Source organism: Amyelois transitella, chromosome 9, assembly GCF_032362555.1.
Source record: "Amyelois transitella isolate CPQ chromosome 9, ilAmyTran1.1, whole genome shotgun sequence".
In the NCBI taxonomy this organism is placed as follows: Eukaryota; Metazoa; Arthropoda; class Insecta; order Lepidoptera; family Pyralidae; genus Amyelois; species Amyelois transitella.
The window spans coordinates 4,009,494-4,031,430 of NC_083512.1; the positions used below are offsets into that span (position 1 = coordinate 4,009,494).

At 34.1% G+C, this 21,937-nt stretch overlaps 1 protein-coding gene across 2 annotated transcripts in view; it reads left to right on the top strand.

The window, feature by feature from the left end:
- LOC106134708 (uncharacterized) overlaps positions 1-21,901 on the top strand; it is a 72,445-nt gene extending 50,544 nt beyond the window's left edge. For both annotated transcript variants that reach the window (XM_060945960.1, XM_060945961.1), the window contains exons 5-10: positions 14,149-14,279; positions 17,261-17,455; positions 17,809-18,063; positions 18,761-18,936; positions 19,798-20,006; positions 20,879-21,901. In XM_060945960.1, coding sequence (XP_060801943.1) covers positions 14,149-14,279; positions 17,261-17,455; positions 17,809-18,063; positions 18,761-18,936; positions 19,798-20,006; positions 20,879-21,012 — 1,100 coding nt within the window. In that variant the 3' untranslated portion in view covers positions 21,013-21,901. The remainder of the gene's footprint in view (positions 1-14,148; positions 14,280-17,260; positions 17,456-17,808; positions 18,064-18,760; positions 18,937-19,797; positions 20,007-20,878) is intronic.
- The last annotated feature ends 36 nt before the right edge of the window (positions 21,902-21,937 follow it).

Below are 21,937 nucleotides of genomic sequence, written 5' to 3' on the forward strand. Positions count from 1 at the left end.
TTACCCTTTTCGGCTAATATGACCACGGTCAACTAAAAGTTGATTACGTCTTGCCATCTTCCTTTCGTGGTCAGTCTGTCCGAATCTAGACCTCTCTATACGACCTGTATTGTAAAGTTAATGTAGGTATCTTTGAAATTATGAACAAGTGACATGCTATGTAATAAGTGGCCATATTTCTAGACGGCTTAATAACAAAAGCCCTTCTTGAAATTATTTAAAGGTATACAAATCAATACATTTAAATCATTACAAGTCACGGTAACAATTGCTATTGCAACACAAATCGATTTGTGCGTCTGGGCCGCTGCGCGTTGCTTTGAATGGGGGCATGGCGTATCTTGGCCCATATTTCCCAATAATTTAACGGTTCATGATCACCCACAGAACATAGAATGCCCAGCTGAAACGGCATTTGTATGAGCTCTGTGTTGTTAGTTGAAAACAATGTTCTCGCTCATAAATCATACAATATCTTCAATTTAAATAATTATTTTACCAAATAATTGCAATGATTATAGCGCACCTACAAGTACTCCATATTTGCTTTACGAAACAGAACAATATTGATACAGCTGTTTAACGGTTCTTCGCGTCTATTGCAGCAATATGAAATGAACAAACATCGTGGGCCTGATTTAACACTTGAGAAAAATCATGTGAACTATCTTACTCATCCAAACATATTCCAGATAGCACTCGCAAAGTTTTCTGTAAGAATTAGTACTAACAATACTAGTAGTGCTAATAATAATTTTATTTTCAAGACATCAGATATCAAGTCCATTACAGACAGTTGTATTGTTGTTGTGAAAGATTTGACATATTATACTCGTATTATTGATTCTAAAGTCGCCTAATGTTTGGGACTTAGTACCTCTGAAAATAGTATCAGGATGTAATAGTGTATCATATTCTATTTTTGGCTAATACCACATGGATGAAGAGTAAAATCATGCTATTACCAACTTAATTCTGTTATGTTGCAGAAATGTTTGGACATCCAAGGCCGGTTTTGTTCGGTTTTATTTTGCGTAGGTTTGGATTGTGATATCTTTATGATATTTTACGTAACTACACCACTTCTATGTGTTTATTTATCCTTTTATATGAATAGACGTGTCTTTTGAAAACTTAAATTGACAAGAACCATACTCGTTGATTTTAGTTAAGTTCTGATTATATCAGATTGTGTACGCTTTATAGCCACTAGCTCAAATGACTGATGTAGATGTTTGTTTAATTATTTACTTCATTGACTTAATTAACATCTTGCCATTGTTTTATACATTCTTACATCCACGTTCTTATACATCCTTCCTATCAAACAGTTAAATACATTTCTGCAAATCAAACTTACTGTAACACTTCGTGCTATAGAGAAATTACACTCCACATTGTTCATGGCCGCGATTTTTTATCGACACCCGATGCCATGTGACTCAATGACTTTATCGAACCTGCTATTGCTTTCACTCCATGTTGTACTAGGGCCGGTGTTTTCATTTTATTTTACACTAGCTATTTATCAGGTCGTTACTGTTAGAAAATCCTTTATTAAACAGTCATATCAGAAAGCTAGTGAGAGACTAAATGAACATTACAAGAATGCATTACAACAATGCTTTAAAGATCACTACGAGTATTCCTAGGGATATAAAAAATGGGTAAACGCATAGAAATAAAAATCTTATTGAAATTAAGATTTTCACTGTAAATGTTGAAATGTTAAAAGAATACGAAACTGTGTTTCACAAATTTATATTGCACGCCCCGAAGAAGCCTTTCTCTGCGATATTTCTCTTACGAAAAACATTCAACTTTATTTTTCTGATGCAAACACGTTACAGATTTAAATATTAATACCTTAACTACCAGTCCGATGCAAATAAACGTCTTTCTAGAGACATGGTTACTAACTACTGACTTTTAAAGAAAAAGTCTAACTTGTTACAGTTCTTAAAATTCGGAATATCCTATTTGTCTTATATAATTTCGATTAATGTGCCACTTTTACTATTGTTTTGCTACAAAACATTATTTGTTTACGTTATAATTTCTTTATGAAATTCAAATGAAATGATGACATAAGGTGTTTTAATCACAGCCAGACATTGACGTACTACGTACACAATAGGCAATGCATTACCAATTGTATTCGTATTATGCGTTCGTTGTTAATCTGCTCTTACATCCGTCTTCGCTTTATAAAAGTTACTAAAGAACACATACTTCCTATCTCTATAATCGTTACGAACATCATGTTGACTGATTTAAACATCTATCACGGTTTCCGAACCGAATTAGTAATTGCTTTTGAGTCTACAAAAGGTCTTCAGCTTAAATTGCAAATAGACATTCCATTGAATGTCGTGAATGTAAGACGAGACTTGAATTACTAGGATGATGTAACTAAAATACTTCGGATTGATTGTCTTAACTGGAGATCATAGCAACCTGTCCTGTCCCATTTGAATCTCAATTCTATCATAAAGCCAAATAGCCGAACGTGGACGTTGGGCTTTTCAAGACTGTTGACTCTGTCTATCCCGCAAGGCATATAGACGTGACTATATGTATGCCTGTATGTAAGAAATCATAGTAATTTTAAAAAGTAGTCTTCATTGCTGTGAGACCAGTGGTAGAATCTTTGATGAAAAGCAATAAGGATCGTTAACCAACTTGTTTATCGTAATTAAATAACTGATCTCCAATTTTGACAAGACTTTTACTGTAGTCCTTATCAGATAAATGTAACCAACAAATTTCTATCTAAATTAAGAAAACCAATATAATCCCCCTCTTGTCGGTGATCAAAACCTTAACCTTTACAATGGACACTTAAGCAAGTTTTGGCACTGCTTTTACATGCGTCTACTTGGTGAATTTCCATTTCTATATATTTTCATTGCATCAGCAAATTTAAGTGCACATACTTAGTAATTATTTAATCACTACGCACATCTCCCTTGTGCTCACCCTCTGCAACACCAGAAAACATTTTTTTCCATATAATTGTTGGCAAATTACCGAGGAGTGATCGCCAAGCGTTAAGATTTCTGCGGTATTGTCTAACAAAAGATTTTCCGATGGCTGCTTGTAAATAACGTGTTTAACATACTTGGACTAATCTGATTGTTGGAGGTTTGTTTATCCGTCGCCTACGCGAAACGTTAGTTTTGATTTAAATCTGTTTTTATTGAGACATATATATAAGTACCCAGAAAGAGGGTTATCTTATGTCTTTAGGATATTATAAATATTGTCTTTAAGTATTTAAATAGACTTTAAAATCGGAACAATTTAATTTCTTTGATGTTTAAAAATTTCGAATTTATTTGTTCATTGAGGCATTTAACTTCTTGATATTTTACTTACTTTAGATCCTGTTTTCAAAATGCAATTATAGATCGTATAAAAACTGGATCTTAAGGTGTAAAGTGCACCTTTTGGTCAAAACTTATTTTTTACGCAGCTGTCCAGTTAATTTTAGGTCTGAGTTTCTGACATCAACATCAAATTTGCCAACAAATGCAAATAGGGGATATTGTACACTTGTACTTACTGGTTGCACCTTAGACCTTTTCGCACCTAAAGTTGACCCTAAATTCAACAAAAATTGATTTGATTTATAGTTTTTTGCCAAGAATTCGCTTCTATTTTTCTAATTCCTTTAACATTGCAAGAAGCAAAACCGAGGCCAACGTCTAGTGATGCAACAGATGAGTTCATTCTGACAATAAGTTACCTTCGCCACAAAAACTTAGGTCACGGAATTCGGAAGAGCATAATTTGAGATATGCAAAAATGATACATTACTAGACCTTTTTCCCGTGGAATCGCTCAAGAAAGAATTTACAAATAAAAAATTACCATTATTAAACCAATCTACTACTGTACAAAATGTCACCAAAAGCCGTCCAGATGTTTCTTAGTTTATGAAGCAACAAATATTTTCTTTCTATACTATTTCTTTCCTGTCCAAACCAATTGCTGTCCCGTTTCACGTCATAAAAGAAAACGGTGATAGTGTTTCGCGCGATTAAATCGGCGTCGGCAGTAGTTTCAGCGCTCATTTGATCTAATTATCAGTCAGTCATTTCAGTTAAATCTTTAGATAATCTAGATTTTTCTATATATATTTGTTTCCAAAATCAAAATCCGTCATGGCGTTAGTCCAGGTTGCGTCGTAATCTCTTTGGAGTGGAGTCCGTGGCTCGTCCAAATTCTTACTGGCCATGTATAACTAGGACGCTTTTAAAGAATAAGGAACATGGTATCACACGGCCTATTGTTTCTTTATTGACATTGTGGGTATCTCGAGTAAGTTGTGCAATGTTTACTGTGGCCGCAGTGTGCTCCCGCGCAGCTTATCTCCTTGTAAATCGTACGTTGTGGTGCAATGTGGGTTACGTGGGTTCATTCTCTTTAGCTTGTAAGCTTGTTTGTGCTTGTTATTAAAAGTTTGACTTAACGAATAATTAGCCAAAAATAGGATAGACTACTAAGATTTTTTTAAACTCAAAAAGAAAAGAACCCCCTTAAAATGTTAATGTAATCAATGTACATACTTTGTTTTTATTGTTTAATAATATGTATCCGTACCTAAACTTCGATGTAATTATTATTAGTGGGACCTACTTGGTATTGAAAATCAAGCGCTCAACTTTTAAACGACAATTTCTATACAAAAGACATCAACGATATTTACATCAAAATTATTCTATTGCAAAGTACTCCTCGATATTATCTCCAAAAGTAATTTTATTCACCTCAATCAAAATCACGTTATCTTTAAACTTTAGTATAAAGTTTAAAGATAACGTGTTTTCTAAGCATCCAGTTGACACCATTAGAAAGGGCCTACCTATTGTCTCAGTGTTCACAATTTTGAGGTGTTAAATGAACAATTGTTGTAACTTTTTCTCAATGACAATGCTCTTTTCTTGAATGAAAACAAATAGGACAATATCACGTTTCTTTAAATAAGAATTATTACAAATTTATTATTGCTTAACCTGTGCATTTTTTTTAAATGACTTACAAACTTCCTCGCTTTGCTCGCTACGAATATACCGCGAAATAAAAAGAATTGAATATTTTTTTTTATACTTTTAACCTCTTGATATGTGTCTCATGGCCCTTTCTCGGCCTTCCAACATTCCCAACTTTGCTTAATTGACGTTAACCATTAAATAGACCTAAAGTTACTTCCTCATTTATAAAATAAATAGGTAGGTATACCTATTTAGGCCTTATAAAGAGAAAAGTTTAGTTTTTGTGACCTCAAGATTGGCTCTGCCTTCCCTGCAAGGAATATAGACGTAATTATATGTATGTAAGTAAAAAAAAACTACAGCGGCGTATCCACATATTTATACAAACCTACCTACAGACTTTTGTTTTGTATAAAAAAAAGTTAAACTGAATGGCCAAACTTCCGTCTTTCGAACGGCATGTATAAAAACATTTTGTGTCGAGTGATAAACGACGTAAAGGTTAACCTCGCGGCCACTTTCTACGGCATCATGGGAAAACCACATTCAGCCATGTTAACATTACCTCACTTTCTACTGCGATGGTATAACTTTTATCTGAGGTGCATGCGCTATTGATAAATATTGATAAGTATGATGATGAAGTAAATATATACGAGTCACGGCTCTTTAGAATAGTTGTCCTATCCTCCTACACTTTGGTGTTTCCAAAGTAATTTATTAATAACTAGCTGTGCCCGCGACTTCGTCCACGTGGAATAGTTATTTTCGGCATCATTGAAGCCCTCAAGGATGAATAATTTTCCCCGTTCTTTTTTTCACTTTTCCCATTATTTCTTTGCTTATTATAGTTGCAGCGTGATGTTATATAGCCTAAAGCCTTCCTCGATAAATGGTCTATTCAACACAAAAAGAATTTTTAATTCGAACCAGGAGTTCCTGAGATTAGCGCGTTCAAACAAGCAAACTCTTCAGCTTTATAATATTAGTAAAGATGTAGTGATTTTCATCTCTTTTCCGTAGATGTCGTAGGAGTCAAGGAAATTCATGTTCCGCTAGTGCTAGGATAATGAAGGTCAAAGTCGTAATACGCAACCGGGTCAAACGCCAAGAAAATGTTACAATAAGTATATATCAGAGGTAATCATACATTCGCGATTGATAAAATAAAATTGATAGTGAGAAACATGAACACACCTATGCGTAGAATGTTATTGATCGGTGCGATAAATTGCCGACGTGTTTGACAATATAATTTTATGGTTTTCCAATAGTTTGATAGATTACATACCGTTAGGTAACTTGGTAAGGACATGCTAACAAGGCACGATATTTATATTCGGTGGCTGATTTGGTGTGCTGCTAAAGTTATACTTACTACATACACATATATTTATATAGTTACGTCTATATCCTTTGCGGAGTAGTAAGAACCAAGTCTTGAAAATACTGAAAGCCTTCTTAATCACCACCATATCAAAAATAAATAATCCTGGATTTTTTTCAACGACCACTACTATAGTGCGGCTCACATATGTCGTAAGAAAATTCAGGAAAAAAATACTCGTATAAAATATCATAAAAAATTTAAAGAAAAAAAAAATCCTAATTGTTGGTCATTTCGTAATTTGAACATCACTTAATAATTGTCACATCATTTGCTTTCACAACATTGCTTGACGTAGAATATTTTTTTAATGTAGACAGGGCCTTAAAAGCCACAAAAATGCTAGTTTCCACTTTCTTCATGGTCCGTGCGTTACCGTATTATACAGCTAACAGTATGTATGCTTATTCAAAGGTCGATGACTGGAGGCTGTACCCACATTTAATGTTAAAATCGCGAAGAAAATAATTTATTTACAACTTTTGGCAATCTAATGAAATATTTTCTTCCCAATTTTTTTTAATACCACAACAAATGTCATTGCCTTTTCAAACTTAAAAAATATTCAAGTCACGAAGTTGATGTTAGAGTAGAAAAAAATACCTTGAATAAATTTTAACATGGAATAACATTCTATAAACATGCATTAGTCAGGCATATCTTCTGTCTTTCACATAATTTCAATTTAAAAAAAATGCAATTTACATAATACGCATACGCAAGGACTTGAAATTGTAAATATGTAATCTCCTTTATCTTCATTATTGTTAATAGATACATAAAAATAAAAGATATAAATTTAATTTATACCATTTTATTAATTTAAAATAATGAAATTAAAGGGCGATTCAGTCGTAATATAACCTGGTTGCTGCTATGTTACACACATTGTTAGGCAAAGCATATTGTTTTCTATTGAGGTGCCGGTTCTTATGCTTGTTTAACTAGAGGTTGTTTTTTGGGGCCAAGGCTAGTTGGTAATTGTTTGTGAAGCTTAATGAGGTGAACACACCATATACCTTGGCGGTTTTAATAAGACATGTTAGATTTTTTATGGCAAATTTCGTTACAAAAAGTAATTAAAAGAGGCACAACAAAATAAATAATAATGTATCTTCAGAAAAGCTTGTTATTAATTTCATCAAAATCGCCTCAGTGATTTAGAACATAAAAGACAAAGTTAGTCAACACCTAACTAACTGTGAACTTCCTAGGCACAGGCTTTGTTTTACAGAAAATTAGGCGATCCAATGATTTTAATAGTCATAAAAGTAATTATATCGGATATTTTTTTGTTTCTAAAAGCCTCCTTGGGTATTTACTCGATGTAAGATTCCTTAGTTTACGTACGACAGAAATCGTATAAGCATAGATATGCTTCGGGAGACTCAATCGCCATCTGGCGGTCGCGATATAAACTGTCTGAGGCGCGGTAATAAGCGTAGAAAAGAAAACCGTGTGGGCCGTTCTTATTTCAAAACTTCTAATTTATTTTTATAAAAATCGACTTCCAAGAATAGTTGAACTATTCCAGCCCTACGAAGAATGGAACGTGCAACGCCGTTTTTATACCGCGTGCAATAATTATAGGGGAAGAATTTCGAAAAGTTACCTAGATTATGGTAATGCGTCCATAGAGGGTTTCAATTTCTAATTCCTCTAAGTTGTAAAGGGGTGATTGTAAGAGTTAATTGTTTTTTGTTTTTTTTTATTTGCATAAAGCACTAGCATAAATAGATGAGATTGATCCATCATATATACATACATAATAATCACGTCTATATCCCTTGCGGGGTAGACAGAGCCAACAGTCTTGAAAAGACTGATAGGCCACGTTCAGCTGTTTGGCTTTATGATGGAATTGAGATTCAAATAGTGACAGGTTGCTAGCCCATCGCCTAAAAGAAGAATCCCGTGTTTATAAGCCTAACCCTTAGTCGCCTTTTACGACATCCATGGGAACGAGATGGAGTGGTCCTATTCTTTTTTTTTTTGGTGCCGGGAACCACACGGCACCATTGATCCATCAGCCACTAATAAAATAACTGTGTATTTGTTTAATTAAAAAATCATCATCAATACCGGTATTTTAATTTTAGATTTGTTTGTTTTTGTGGAAGGGAAGGCCGTTAGCCGTTAACATTGAAATTCTGATAAAGATTTAATTTTACTAGATAAGATAAAACATATACGTTTTATTAATGACTTAGGTTGTATTACCCTTCAAGTAGTATTAAGGACAACATGCCGTTTAAATTATAGTTAAAAGATTTCCATTCCAGTAACAGTCTGTAAAATATAGCGTGATCTCTTTGACAGACACATTGGCATAGGTGCGAAAAGGATAGACCAATATATTTTAATACTAAAAGTATCCAAGTATGTAAGTACTATCCAAAGAAGCCCTCAAAAGTATTATAATATTAAAAAATATATATATCATTTGACTATGTTTATTTGTTATCCAAACGTTGAAATATATAATTTTCATTTTAACATAAAAATACTATCATTTATTAAAAAAAATGCGTTATGTTGTTTCTTTATTACCAATTTTTTTATATTTCAAGGTTTTTTTCCATTTTTTTCTTACGACATCTTAAAAAAATACCAGAATTTATCTTTTACAGTCAATTGTTTTCTAATTCATTATTAATGATAGGTGTTCTGACCCTATCTGACTAACATAACATGTTGTAATTGTCATTTGCGGTAGATAATAAACTAACACAATTATTGGCAAACAAAATACGATGAATTAGCCTCCACCCGCGGTTTCACATTATACATGTATGATTCTGAAGTTTAATTCAAATCCATAATAATTTATATAGATATCCTTATAAACTTGGGATGCTTCTTGTAGACGATGGGCTGTCACTATTTGAATCTCAATCCATTACAGCTTTTTTTAAGACTGTTGGTTATGTCAATCCTGCAAGGAATATATTAATTTTGTTTAGAACTATATAGTTAACCTCAGTTTCTTTCACTTTAAATATACTTTTCGATTGAACTTCGTTACTTATTTTTGGACCCAACATAAAAATTGTGTCTGTGTTATAAATTATTATGCAATCTGATCTTAATGGCGTCGATACGTTTGTATATATCACAATGTAACATAAAAAATAAATCAGAAGGGCCGTGACATAGATGGTGTCATTCAAACGAACGTTAAAAATGATAACTGAATGCCCTTCATCATCCTCATCTTTGCCCCGTTTGCAAACTCTTTTTAGAGGAACCCGAGGTCCTGTTTCAGCCAAGATTGTAAAAGTTATGTAATTTAGGTACATGGTAGAACATTTGCCTGGCATATGTAACTGGTAACAGGATAACCTTCTCCGCTTCTGCTCAATCCTTCCATCGCCTCTAAGGACATCACCAGATAAGTGTGTGCCTTATCCTACAATACTATCCCTCTGATTTTCTATCACGGGGATAGTATAATTGTGTAGGTATACATGATTTGTTGAAAAACAATTGTCAACCCTACTCATAGGTGAGGTTAATAAATTAATTACATTTGAACTTTTGACCCATCTAAATTGGCTGATGTGCGTCGGGATGGCAGAAATGTGCTTCATTCCTTTAAATGTTGTTGTTTGTTTAAAAAATATACTTGATTTATGTTTATAGAATAAACGAATCTTAGATTAACTTTGTTAAGAATTAGGTTACGCGACCCCAATTGAGGACATATAATTAGGTAGAGGAATTATATTTAGGTATGTTTTAAATAAACTTAATTTAAAATAAACATAAAATAAATCTTAAGATTACATTCAAACATAATAATAGTTAAAGTTAACTCAAGTTTTGATTTATACTGTTGCTATAAAAACTAGTTATATACCTATGTAATATATAGAAGTATATGTAATAGTTATTACAACGCATTTAAAGTTTGTTTATCACTTGACAGACATATCTGGATCGTTTTGTCCGTATTGCATAACATGAAGTAGTTAGAAGGCATGTTAAAAGGTCGTCCATATTAAGTCGTTTAAAACACGTTATGTCCGAACATACTATACTACCTTATTTAAACAGGGACGTTTCTTTATAAGGTTTAGTTGATCGTTAAATTCATTAGTGATAAGTTACATCAACGAAAATGAACAGTGATAAAAAGAAGCATAATAAAAATGAAGTGGACGTGTCATGTTGGAATTGTTTTACGTCAGAAGGTGAACGAGATGCGGAACCAGTTCCCTTGTCGAAAGTGCGGAAGGAGCATAGAAAAAGGCTTAAGTTGTATTCATTTTTAGCATCTGAACTAGCTAAACCTAAAGCAGTCTCACTCAAACAAAAAGTAAGTGAAAACTACACAATCAGCAAGAAAATAGAAGAAAAGATAAAAAAGGAATCTGATAAAATTTGTGCCAAATCAGCTGATAATAACGTTAATCCTAAAATGGCAGTTGATGAGGCACAGAAATCAGATTCAACGAGATGTTCAAATAAGTTAAATTATAAAGGTTTGAAAAATTTGAAACCGAATTCATCGGAAGTTTTTGAAAAAACGACACAAACTGATATTGCTGTCGCTGCTAATGAAAATAAATTGATGGCAAATCCAACAAGTTCAATCGTTTTACCAAAATTCAATCACGATTTTCCAAATAAAACTAAAAAGAATTCATTAGAAATCATTAATAAAACTACCCAAACGGAAATCGTTTCGAATAAAACAGAAAATAATTACAATTCATGTCAAAAAAATTTAGGTTCAATATTTCACAATAATATTGTTTTGAATAAAACCGGCCAAAATTCATCTGAATTGATTGAAAAAATGACGCAAACTGAAAATACTTTCGAAGAAGTTGAAAAGAATTTTGTTTCAAGTGAAACAAATTTAAGTTTTCCCAATTCAAGCCATTATGTCAAAAGTAAATCTAATTATGATTCAGCAGGTAAAATAATACAGAAGGAAGAAGTAAAAAATAATTTACTTCCAAGTCATCGTTTACCTTTAAGTTTTACTGCTACCAATAGAATAAAACATACTTCTCTGGAGAATGTAAGTAAATCAACGCAAAGAGGAAACTCATCTCAGGGGATCGAGAAAAAAATTCAATCAAATATAACGAATTTAAAGTCAACTGTTCCCAATGATGCAGTTTCATGTAATGCTGAACAGGGCCAGCTTAATATAAATAATAAAACACCACACAAAGAAAAAAAAGTCAATACACTAGAAATGAGTTTACAATCAAATCAAACGAACGCAAATGAAGTAATGGTCCCAAAAAAATTAAGCGATGTAAAAATAACGCCCTTCATTGGGATAACGACAAATACGATAAAACCTGTTGAAGAGAAAATTACAATTGTACCAAAGCCTGAAAAATTGGATCAACCGAAAATAATTCTGTGTAAAAAGGACAATTCTACTTCGACGTTCGGAAGTTGTCATAAATTAAAAACAATATTTGATACCGGTGAAGAACGACATGTGATAAGTGAAATTCCGCAACGATGCACAGAAATCAAATGTAATACGAACGAAGAATTACTGTCACAAAAACATAATGTTCACAAAGTTCAAATCGAAACATCTACACCAATTTTAAAACGTGCAGAAAAAGTTAAAATTTTGTCATCAATTTTGAAGCAAACCGTACCTGACGAAGAAATTATACCGAATGTTTTAGCTGAAATAGACAAAAATGACAATGAAATAGAAAAAGTTGTAAGAAGGATAGAAAAAATCTCCCTTGGCAACAAAGAGGAAACTTTACCAGATACTAACAGTTCTACAGGTTCTGAATCTGGTTATGCTGGGTCGTCAAGTACAGTAAAAGATTTACCAGAAATTGACGGAGAAAATAAAATAAAAAAATCGGAAAGTCTTGAAATAAAATCTGATATTTCCGAACCTGCATCGCCAATACTGAGACAAAATTTTAAAACTTCATTACCAACGCTTCACATGACCAAAACTAGTATTTTGTCAACATCAACAAAGTCGTTGTACTCAGAATCGTGTAAAAAATCTAAATCGCTCAGGTGGAGTACATTATGCCTTGATCGCAGTTTACCACCACATGGTAAGTTTAAATTTCGTTGAGGCACACTGTTTTTTATGCTATTTTATTTGTGTAGTTTTTAAAATATCTTTTAGACAGACTTTTGAGCTAAGAAGCTCACATAAGAGTGTTGTATCGGAATAAATGCTGATCTGTAGATGTTTGCGGTAAACAACTACTTACTAAAAGCAAGCAGATAAAGGCTTGTTTCAGAAACTTCCTAATAAACAAAACATTACTTTGCTGTGTTAATGATAACTACACCAGATTTTTTTAATGTAACCGGTTTATAAATTTCATTGTTAATTAAATCAATTTACTCTATGATAGGTCAGGTTCCACAGAAAAACAAACATCAAGTAATTGATTTACATATTAGCTACCTGCTTCAATAGTGTACGATGAATACGTATAAATTATACAAATACGTTGGTATATGCTCAACTTATTAAATATCACCAAATTTATTTAAGAATTTTTTATAAACTAAAAATAGTATAAGTTTATTGTGTGACCTATATTTGTCTTGCCGCTGTTACGGACATGTCCATCTCACGGTCACACAGCTTCATTCAAACACGTCCATCATACCAGCGCATGCGCACTATAGTATCGTTAATACCTACCACAACAGGAAACGGCGACAAATCACAATGCAGGATACGATAATGGGATTTTGTTTAGCATTAACATAAAATGGTATTAATTATTCTTGCACAGTTGTGTTTTGTGTTGTTTAAAAATGGCTCTGATCCGACAAAATTCGGACCTAAAATATTGCTCTATAGACTCCAACAGTTCCTTTCACCCAGGGGAATCGTCAAGTAGATACTTCCCTGTTAATGTGTACAGCACGAACACTTCAAGAACTGGATTAGTAGAAAAAGAGCAAAACCTCGGATTGCTACGAAAAATTTGTTGTTGTTGTAAAAATTCTAACACCGAAGACGAATCTCCCACTGATGATCCAAACTCTGCGCTATTTGGACCACTGCGAAGAAGTTATACATTAAATAGAGAAAAGATATCAAAACGAGTGCCATCAGTGACTCCAATTAGTGAAGTTCCAAAACCTATAATACCAATATCAGACATACCAACTTTAAAAGTTAGTCAAGTGTTTGATGATGAATACTGCAAGTCGTCCACTGAACTATTCCTTTATAATGAACAAATAGATAGTGCGATAAGTCTAAATGACTGTAAATACAGTGTGAGAAGAGCAAATGCAAGTGAAACAGATTCCAGGAATAATAATATTAAATCTGGTGAGAAAGTGTTCATTCGAGAAGTCATTTCATGCCGGGACACTTTTCTAAAGGCATTGGAGTGGTGTGATAATTCGCTCACAAGAAATAAAAAGTGCCGTAAGGTCAAAGCAGACGAGTGGCTTGAATTGCGGAATGAGGGTATAGGAGTACAAATAATTTTGACACGATTGCATATAATACCTATGTTTTGGAATCTTCACAGTGACTACTTTGACTACGCACATCTTGTTCTTGCCTTGACTTTTTCTTGTAGCACAAATGGCTATACCTCTACTAATCACACCACTTCCATACACCTTTTCAATATTGGCAAATCATAAATCTTGCGTCACAATTATATTTATTATTCTCATTGTGATTTAACCGTTGCACTGATTAATTAAGCTACGATATCAGTTAGTTATTACTGTAACATATTCGATATGATTATCAAATATAAAATTTGCTTGTTCCAGATGAAACATTTAGTTCGGAGAGTCTGTCCCCTGGCCATGCGACACTGCCGCGGCGATCAAACTCTCCCCTGCCGCATGAGAAAGACATGTTGGACCGAGATCGCTTCTCGATTAACAGGAGTAGGCTTCAGGTATTTATTTATACTACTATTAGTTTTATTAATGCAATTTCTTATGTATGATGATTGGTATCCTTAGACGCTATTCGTAAGTATCTATCACTAGACTATCATAATTTAAAGAAGACAAGTCAAGTCGTGAATAATTTTATTCCAACTAATTATTTATTACCGAAGACCAACAATAAAGAGTGAAACACAATGAATATTGTGAACACTCGATAACGGAAATGTAGGTAGTTGCGAACGCTAAAATTCAGAAAATAGACAGAGCCGTAGTAATCGGAATAAAAGAAGATTATTTTTTATGGAAACAGCACACAATTTGAGAAAAGAAGAATCAAGTGCCATCTGATATTTGTGCCGGGACAAATAATAAAAAGAAAAAAAATTGATTAAAATCCTGGGGTACCTACTTCATTTAGGCTATAGGCTAGCAACCTGTCACTATTTGAATCACAATTCTATCATTAAGCCAAACAGCTGAACGTGGCCGTTCAGTTTTTCATGACTGTTGGCTCTGTCTACCCTGCAAATTATATAGACGTAACTATACGTATGTATGAAAGAATCAAGACTTTATAAATAAATGAGAAAAATGTCTTTGTTCTTCACTTTACGTTAAACATTATTAAGTGAAGTCAGCAATGTAACAAGAGCTCATTTAACCCTGCAGTGACGATTGTAAACCTGCTGGCAGTTTAAGTAAGCGTACAACAATATTGTCTCATGCCATTGTATTTGTTTCGGTGGGCTGAGATTACGACACGGCCTGCGAACAACGGGGTTTTGCAAAGTAAGGCTAGTTACACACTACAACAAAAATTACTTTTTTTTTAATTACGGCCTCATATGTAATTTTGAGAAGTAAGACTAGATAGTCTGATAGAACTTAGACTAGATAATTAGTCCATTTCCTTTAGGTACAAGTAAGTTTTGCAATAATGCTAAACATCTTGAAACGGTTTTTGTTGAAAAATAAATTTCATATTCAATTTATAGCAATGAGAAGAAAAAGTGATGTCCTATTGATAAGAACACATATATACTTATACTTTAAGTAACAGACGTTATTAACAAGATTTATTACCTTTTCGTCATTACCTAAAGAAATGGATAGTCCATTTCTTATATATTTTCTTACTTATAGACAAATCTGCATTTCTTTAAAGTTTTTTATAATAAATAATGATTTTATTATTTCGTCAATAGTAAATGGCTGGTGTGAAAGCATCCTCTTTAATGAATATCCAATGCTTACTTACTATACTTGCCGTTAAAATATTCCGACAACAAAAGGCTTGTGTGACGTAATGCTACAATTTTTGCACATGCAAACACCTACACTAATATTTCCGTTGACCCATTTTTCCTATGTAAAAGATAAACTTATTCTTGCCCGCGACTTATTTCGCGCATAATCCACTTCTCCCCTGTTTTAGTAAGTATTTCGGGATTTTGAAGTGCTCCCATAAACTAACCATGAAACTGATGCGCATTTCAGCATTTTGCGTAGCTTTAGCTTTAGTGATTTCAGTTTTTTTTATTTTAATTAGGATTAGAAAAAACCGGAAGCAGTGTTTAAATCGGTTATCATTTAACTAAATATTTATCTTTAATTTCTTATTTCTATTTGTAAATATTGACTTCAAAATCTGCCGATTTTGATGAAATTTGACATCGACAACAAACGTCCTTTCAGAGAATACCAGTATATAAGTCGTACCTAAAAAGATGCCAAAATGTTGTAACATTAAATCCGTATAAATCGTGGGTAGATACGATAACACAGTCAATGCCATATGTGGCCGGGCGGCCTGTTTCTCATGCCAGATCTGTGGTATATTGGTACACGATATCTATGTCTGAAAATATCGTCACGAAACTTGCACATACTTGAATAAGGATCAAATGCATTATTGGAATAGATTACAAGCTCTTCAAAGTTCATTAAATCCGATATAAGTGGTGTTGTTGTTGTTGTGTGTGGTTCCCGGCACCAATACAAAAACTAATAGGACCACTCCATCTCTTTCCCATGGATGTCGTAAAAGGCGACTAAGGGTTAGGCTTACAAACTTGGGATCATTTTTTTAGGCTATAGGCTAGCAACCTGCCACTATTTGAATCTCAATCCTATCATTAAGCCAAATAGCTGAACGTGGCCATTCAGTCTTTTCAAGACTGTTGGCTCTGTCTACCCTGCAAGGGATATAGACGTGACCATATGTATGTATGTATGTATGTATGTATAAGTTGTCAATGGCGCAAACGCGCCCACGCCACGAATCATATCAAACTAATAGATTTCCGTATTTCTGCTTACGGCAGCTTGATTGTGACAACTACCGGGTATAAACACCACATTTTATACATATACATAGATCCTCGTTTTATTCCCGTAAGTGGTAGAAATAAACAATAGTCATACGAAGACTCGACGTCCAACTTTAGCGCTGGATGGCTTAATGATGGAATATTAAATAGAAGAGGAAACAAAGCATATAAAAATCTCACTTTTGTCTAGTATTTGATTCATTTAACAACCAACTAGCACCAACTATGACACTGTTCGATTCAGTATATCAAATAACGCAAGATAATGTAAAAACCACGTGTTATCCATCATATACGTTCACATTATTATTCATTGTGATTTGTATAAAATTTTACTGAGTTTCGCTTGGGAACGAATGACGTTTTGTGAGTTAAGTTAAAACCGATTGAATAATATCAATCCAACTTATTGATTCTTGAAGACTTTCTACCGGAAGAAGGTATAGTTATTAAGAACTTACATACTTTCCTAGTTTGTTTATAGATTCTAATACCAAACGATTGTTTTAAAGTGGCATTAGTTTTATAAATTAATTTGTTCACATTAAAATCATTTTTATTACTACTGTTGATTACGACATTAATTTCTTCCATTTATACAAATTACTTATCCATTACTTCGAAATGAGCAATAACTGAAACATTTTTATTTTCAGACGCGCTCAGAATCAATGGCGTCGGTGTACTCCGGAGCCGGCGAAGGTACCCGCGCCAACGTGACCGTCCGGGGGGAGGTGCAGATCTCCTTGCTTTACAACTACCGGCTTGGGGCCCTGGAGGTCGGAGTCAAACAGTGCAGGGACCTGGCGCCGGTTGATGTGAAGAGAAACCGCTCTGACCCATATGTCAAGGTATGTTCTGGATATAATCAATGATAATGAGAACTAAATGACACAGGACATAATAGGTCCTTTCTTTTTTTTTTCAATCTCTTTCCCATAAATGTCATAAAAGGCCACTAGATAATGAGCACATTCATTTATCTAAGAAGTGCAGTTTTAACCATGATCGAATATGGTAGTCGCTTCGTTTAAAAACCTGACTAACCCAATCCAAGACCACGGCAAAAGCGCACACCGTTCTCTTCCCCACAGAGTTGAAGATGTAACCGGGATTCAGTCAACTAAATTAAGTCTCTAACTGTCGCTCAATTCAGCGTTCACATCAACTGCTATTCAAACTAAACAAAATCATCAAATTCCAGGTGTACCTCCTCCCCGACAAGTCGAAAGCCGGTAAGCGGAAGACTAAAGTGAAGAAGAACACGCTCAAGCCGGTGTTCGAGGAGACGCTCAGCTTCGTCCAGCCGCTGGCCTCGCTGTCCTCGCGGACACTGTGGCTCAGCGTGTGGCACGCCGACATGTTCGGCAGGAACGACTTCCTCGGCGAGGTGACGCTGCCGCTGGCCGACGTCGTGTTTGACGACCCCGCGCCCACGTGGCATAAGCTGCACGAGAGAGTGAGTACCTTTGACGGCCTCTGTGGCGCTTGTCTGTGTCACCGGAGGTCCCGGGTTCGAATCCCGGCCAGGGCATGATGAGAAACGAACTTTTTCTGATTGGCCTGGGTCTTGGATGTTTATCTACATAAGTATTTATTATAAAATATGTAAAGTATCGTTGAGTTAGTATCTCGTAACACAAGTCTCAAACTTACTTCTAGGCTAACTCAATCTGTGTAATTTGTCCCGTATATATTTATTTATTATTTATTTATTATACTGCTTCCTTTTTTGTCATCGAAGATAGATTAGCCATTGTTCACTTGATCGTGGACCATTCTATGACTAAAGCTGGATCGGCCTAAATCGCACCATCCAAGCTTCTTAGGAAACAAAACATTAGCGCTAGTGTGAAGCTGGCTTCGTTGAGGTCCCTGGCACCTGCAAAAACCATCGACAAACAAAGTATTATATAAGTATCTATGGTATGTAGTCGGTCTCGCTAAAGACAAGGCATCTGGTGTCTCCAGAAACTCAAGAAGCGGAAAGCGAAGCAACGTCTATGGCATGTAGCAGAGCTCGTTATAGTATATATTATTGTTTTCCCAGAAAGATAGGCTCCTTCATAGGTGCTGTCCAGATTAAGTAATACAGCGCAATAACATGGCATTAACTCTATAAGGCTTGAAATTAATAAATTTATTATTTTTTTCAGACGGAGCAATTCGATGAGCAACAAGGCACTCGCGGGGACCTCATAGTGGGTTTAAAATTCGAACTACACGAGAGTGGCGCCATGCGCGGCAAAGGAACACTACATGTACTCATCAAAGAGGCAAAGAACCTCGTCGCTTCTAAGCCAAACGGATTGGCTGATGTCTTCTGCAAAAGGTGAGAAATCATTTTAGGTACTTAGGTTTCAGGCAGTTTCTTCTTCAGGTTCTGTCAAAACTACGACATTTCCGCTTATCTACTTTTCTTGTATATTTACCGCCTGTGTATCAAATGACCGTCTTGCGTTCAATATTTGTTGTCCTTATGTTCGAATCTCGTAAAATCACGCGCTTTTATTGATAAAACACAGAATTGCGAATCTTTAGAATCAAAATCACGTTTGAAAGCTAATTTCTTTAAATTATTAAATATTTTTATGATATATTAAATATATATATAGGTCCTTTTCTTATCATCTTGGTGCGATACTGATTATTTCTAGATTATTTGTTAAGTTTAAAAGTGATAAGCACTGGTTTGCTAAGTGTATCTTGATTGCCTTTATCAAAGTCTATTCAGATAAATTAAGTGCATACGGCTAGATTATTTAGATGTCAGATACAATGTAGGCATTTTATACGATTAACATCAATGCAAAATTTTCTACCTCCACATCTAACACTGAATGGAGATTGAGATATTGTATTGTTAGTTAGTTGTAATACTAACGTACGTTTTTGTTCAACGACCTTACAGAATTCTTTTTTTTTATTACCCCGGGTATACTATTTAAATCCTTTTGTTTATAAAAGTTATCTTCCACGTCTCTGCTCTGTTGTAATTTTATAGATAAGTAACTAATTTTATTGAATGGTAATTTCAAATTCAGCTACATGGCATCCAAACCAATCGACCAACAAGTTTTTTTTTTCATTGAAAGTCTTTTTTTGTCTTTATATATAGATATACAGGATAGATCAGTCGTATAACAGGAAAATTGCGCTCGATACTAACGCACTTGCCATATCCGTTTCCCAGCTACCTGCTCCCGGAGCGCGGGCGCCTGGCCAAGCAGAAGACGGCGGTGTGCCGGCGCACGCTGAGCCCGCGCTGGGAGCACGCGTTCACGTACCGCGGGCTGCGGCCGCCCGAGCTGGCGCAGCGCGCGCTGGAGCTCACGCTGTGGGACCGCGACCGGCTCGCCTCCAACGAGTTCATGGGCGCCGTGCGACTGTCACTTGGCTCTGGTGGGTTTATTCTTTCTATTTTCAAATTCAAATTCAAAATTCTCTATTCTTTTAACATATTACATAATACACAGGTAGCAGAGACCCATCAATTAAGTTAGAAAAAACCTGTGTCTGATGAGTCTCGCTCTTTCACCAAATGTCTATAGAAGTATGTAAGCTTAAAACTAAATTGTTACCTACACGTTATAGATATAATATAGTTTTATTTATTGTGTTAAATTAGTAACTTTAAATGAGACTGACCGCAGTCAAATTGTGAAAACAGTTTGCGGAATATTGTTTTAAGTTCATAATGAATATTGTGTAATAAATAAATAAATAATAGAGTTTACTTTTCGCTACAAAGTGAACGTTTTAAGCACACGTTCACGAACCAGGGGCTGCGATCACCTAAATCTCGATTCCATAATGAAACTATACAGCTGAACGTGGCCTTTCAGTCTTTTTGAGACTGTTAGCTCTATCTACCCCGCAAGGGAAATAGACGTGACTATACGAATGTATGAATGTATGCCATAATGCAAAAGCGCTTCTGTTGTTTTAAAAACTTTTAAATTTTTGATTTAACACCTTTAGCACACATGCATAGTCCTGGATCTACTTATCTTAGACTGAGTCGCAGATCTACAATTTTAAGGAACAGCAACTTGATTTGTTGCCCAACTATAAATAAACATACATATTTACGTAGAGAAAATTCAAAATCTAATAGGTACAAGTTTCCCCAATTAATTAAGTATCATCAATTCTAAAGATTAACTTACATAGTAATGACTCATAGAATATATATTTTTTTGTAAATATTAACCATAGACACAAAAATTTACTTTCCAACTTTTATTAATGATGGCAAAAACATTTTATTTCAGGCACATACATGGGCGCAAATGTTAACTGGATGGACAGCACAGGCAAAGAAGTTACATTATGGCAAACCATGATGCAAAGACCTAACTTCTGGGTAGAGGGATCCTTGCCACTAAGACCTCACCTTAGTAACTAAAAATCTTAATCTGTGTATACAGTAAATAAGCACCTTTATTTTGACTTTTTGACTCCATTAATCCAACGTCCGCCTACGGATGGAGTCTCATTAAATATTAAAAATGATATTGAATAAAATGATTTATTCACAACTACAATTTTTACAATAGTCTTAAAGATATGAGCATCACTTTCAACTTTCTCTAATAAAAAAAAATTAAAAACATCTACTTATTTTTTTATATATTTGTAATTTTACAACTTCTGATATTCTTTTCTTTGTCTTAAATTAATAAGTGCCAACGATAATTAATTGATAGTCTGTCATTTTTCCTTATAAGAGACATTACTTATTTAATCTATAATAAGTAGTATTGTAACATGTTTAATAAACCTCTTAACTGGAATATTATAAATATATCTGATTATAAGTATTTTTATAAACCTACATACATTCCGAAATTGTGATGGAAAAGCATATTTATATTCTCTATTAAATTTTAAGACTTAAAATGACAATACTTCAAGTAATAAACTTATAACTGCCGTTAAGTTGTAAGTACTTAGATATAACTAAGTTAATGCATTTAAATTAGAATTACGATGTACAAATTAAGTTCACATGAGTTAAGAATCTGCTCATGCGTATTGTGATTTAATTATTTATGTTATGTACTTTAAAATAATATTCAGAAACAACGTATTTTGTATACTTAATGATGAAGGGTATTTTGTAATTGGATTGTAAGCTGTATACTTCATAGGTACACAGACGTCCGTAGTTTGTAATGTTAGGTACATTAGATAACTGCCGCAGTCTGAATATACGGATCATAGATATTGTAACATTTTTATACAACATTATATATAAATAAAGGCAATTGAAAATAAAACCTTTTCAAAATACATTGCGATTGTAGTTTTCTTATTTATAATTAAATTAT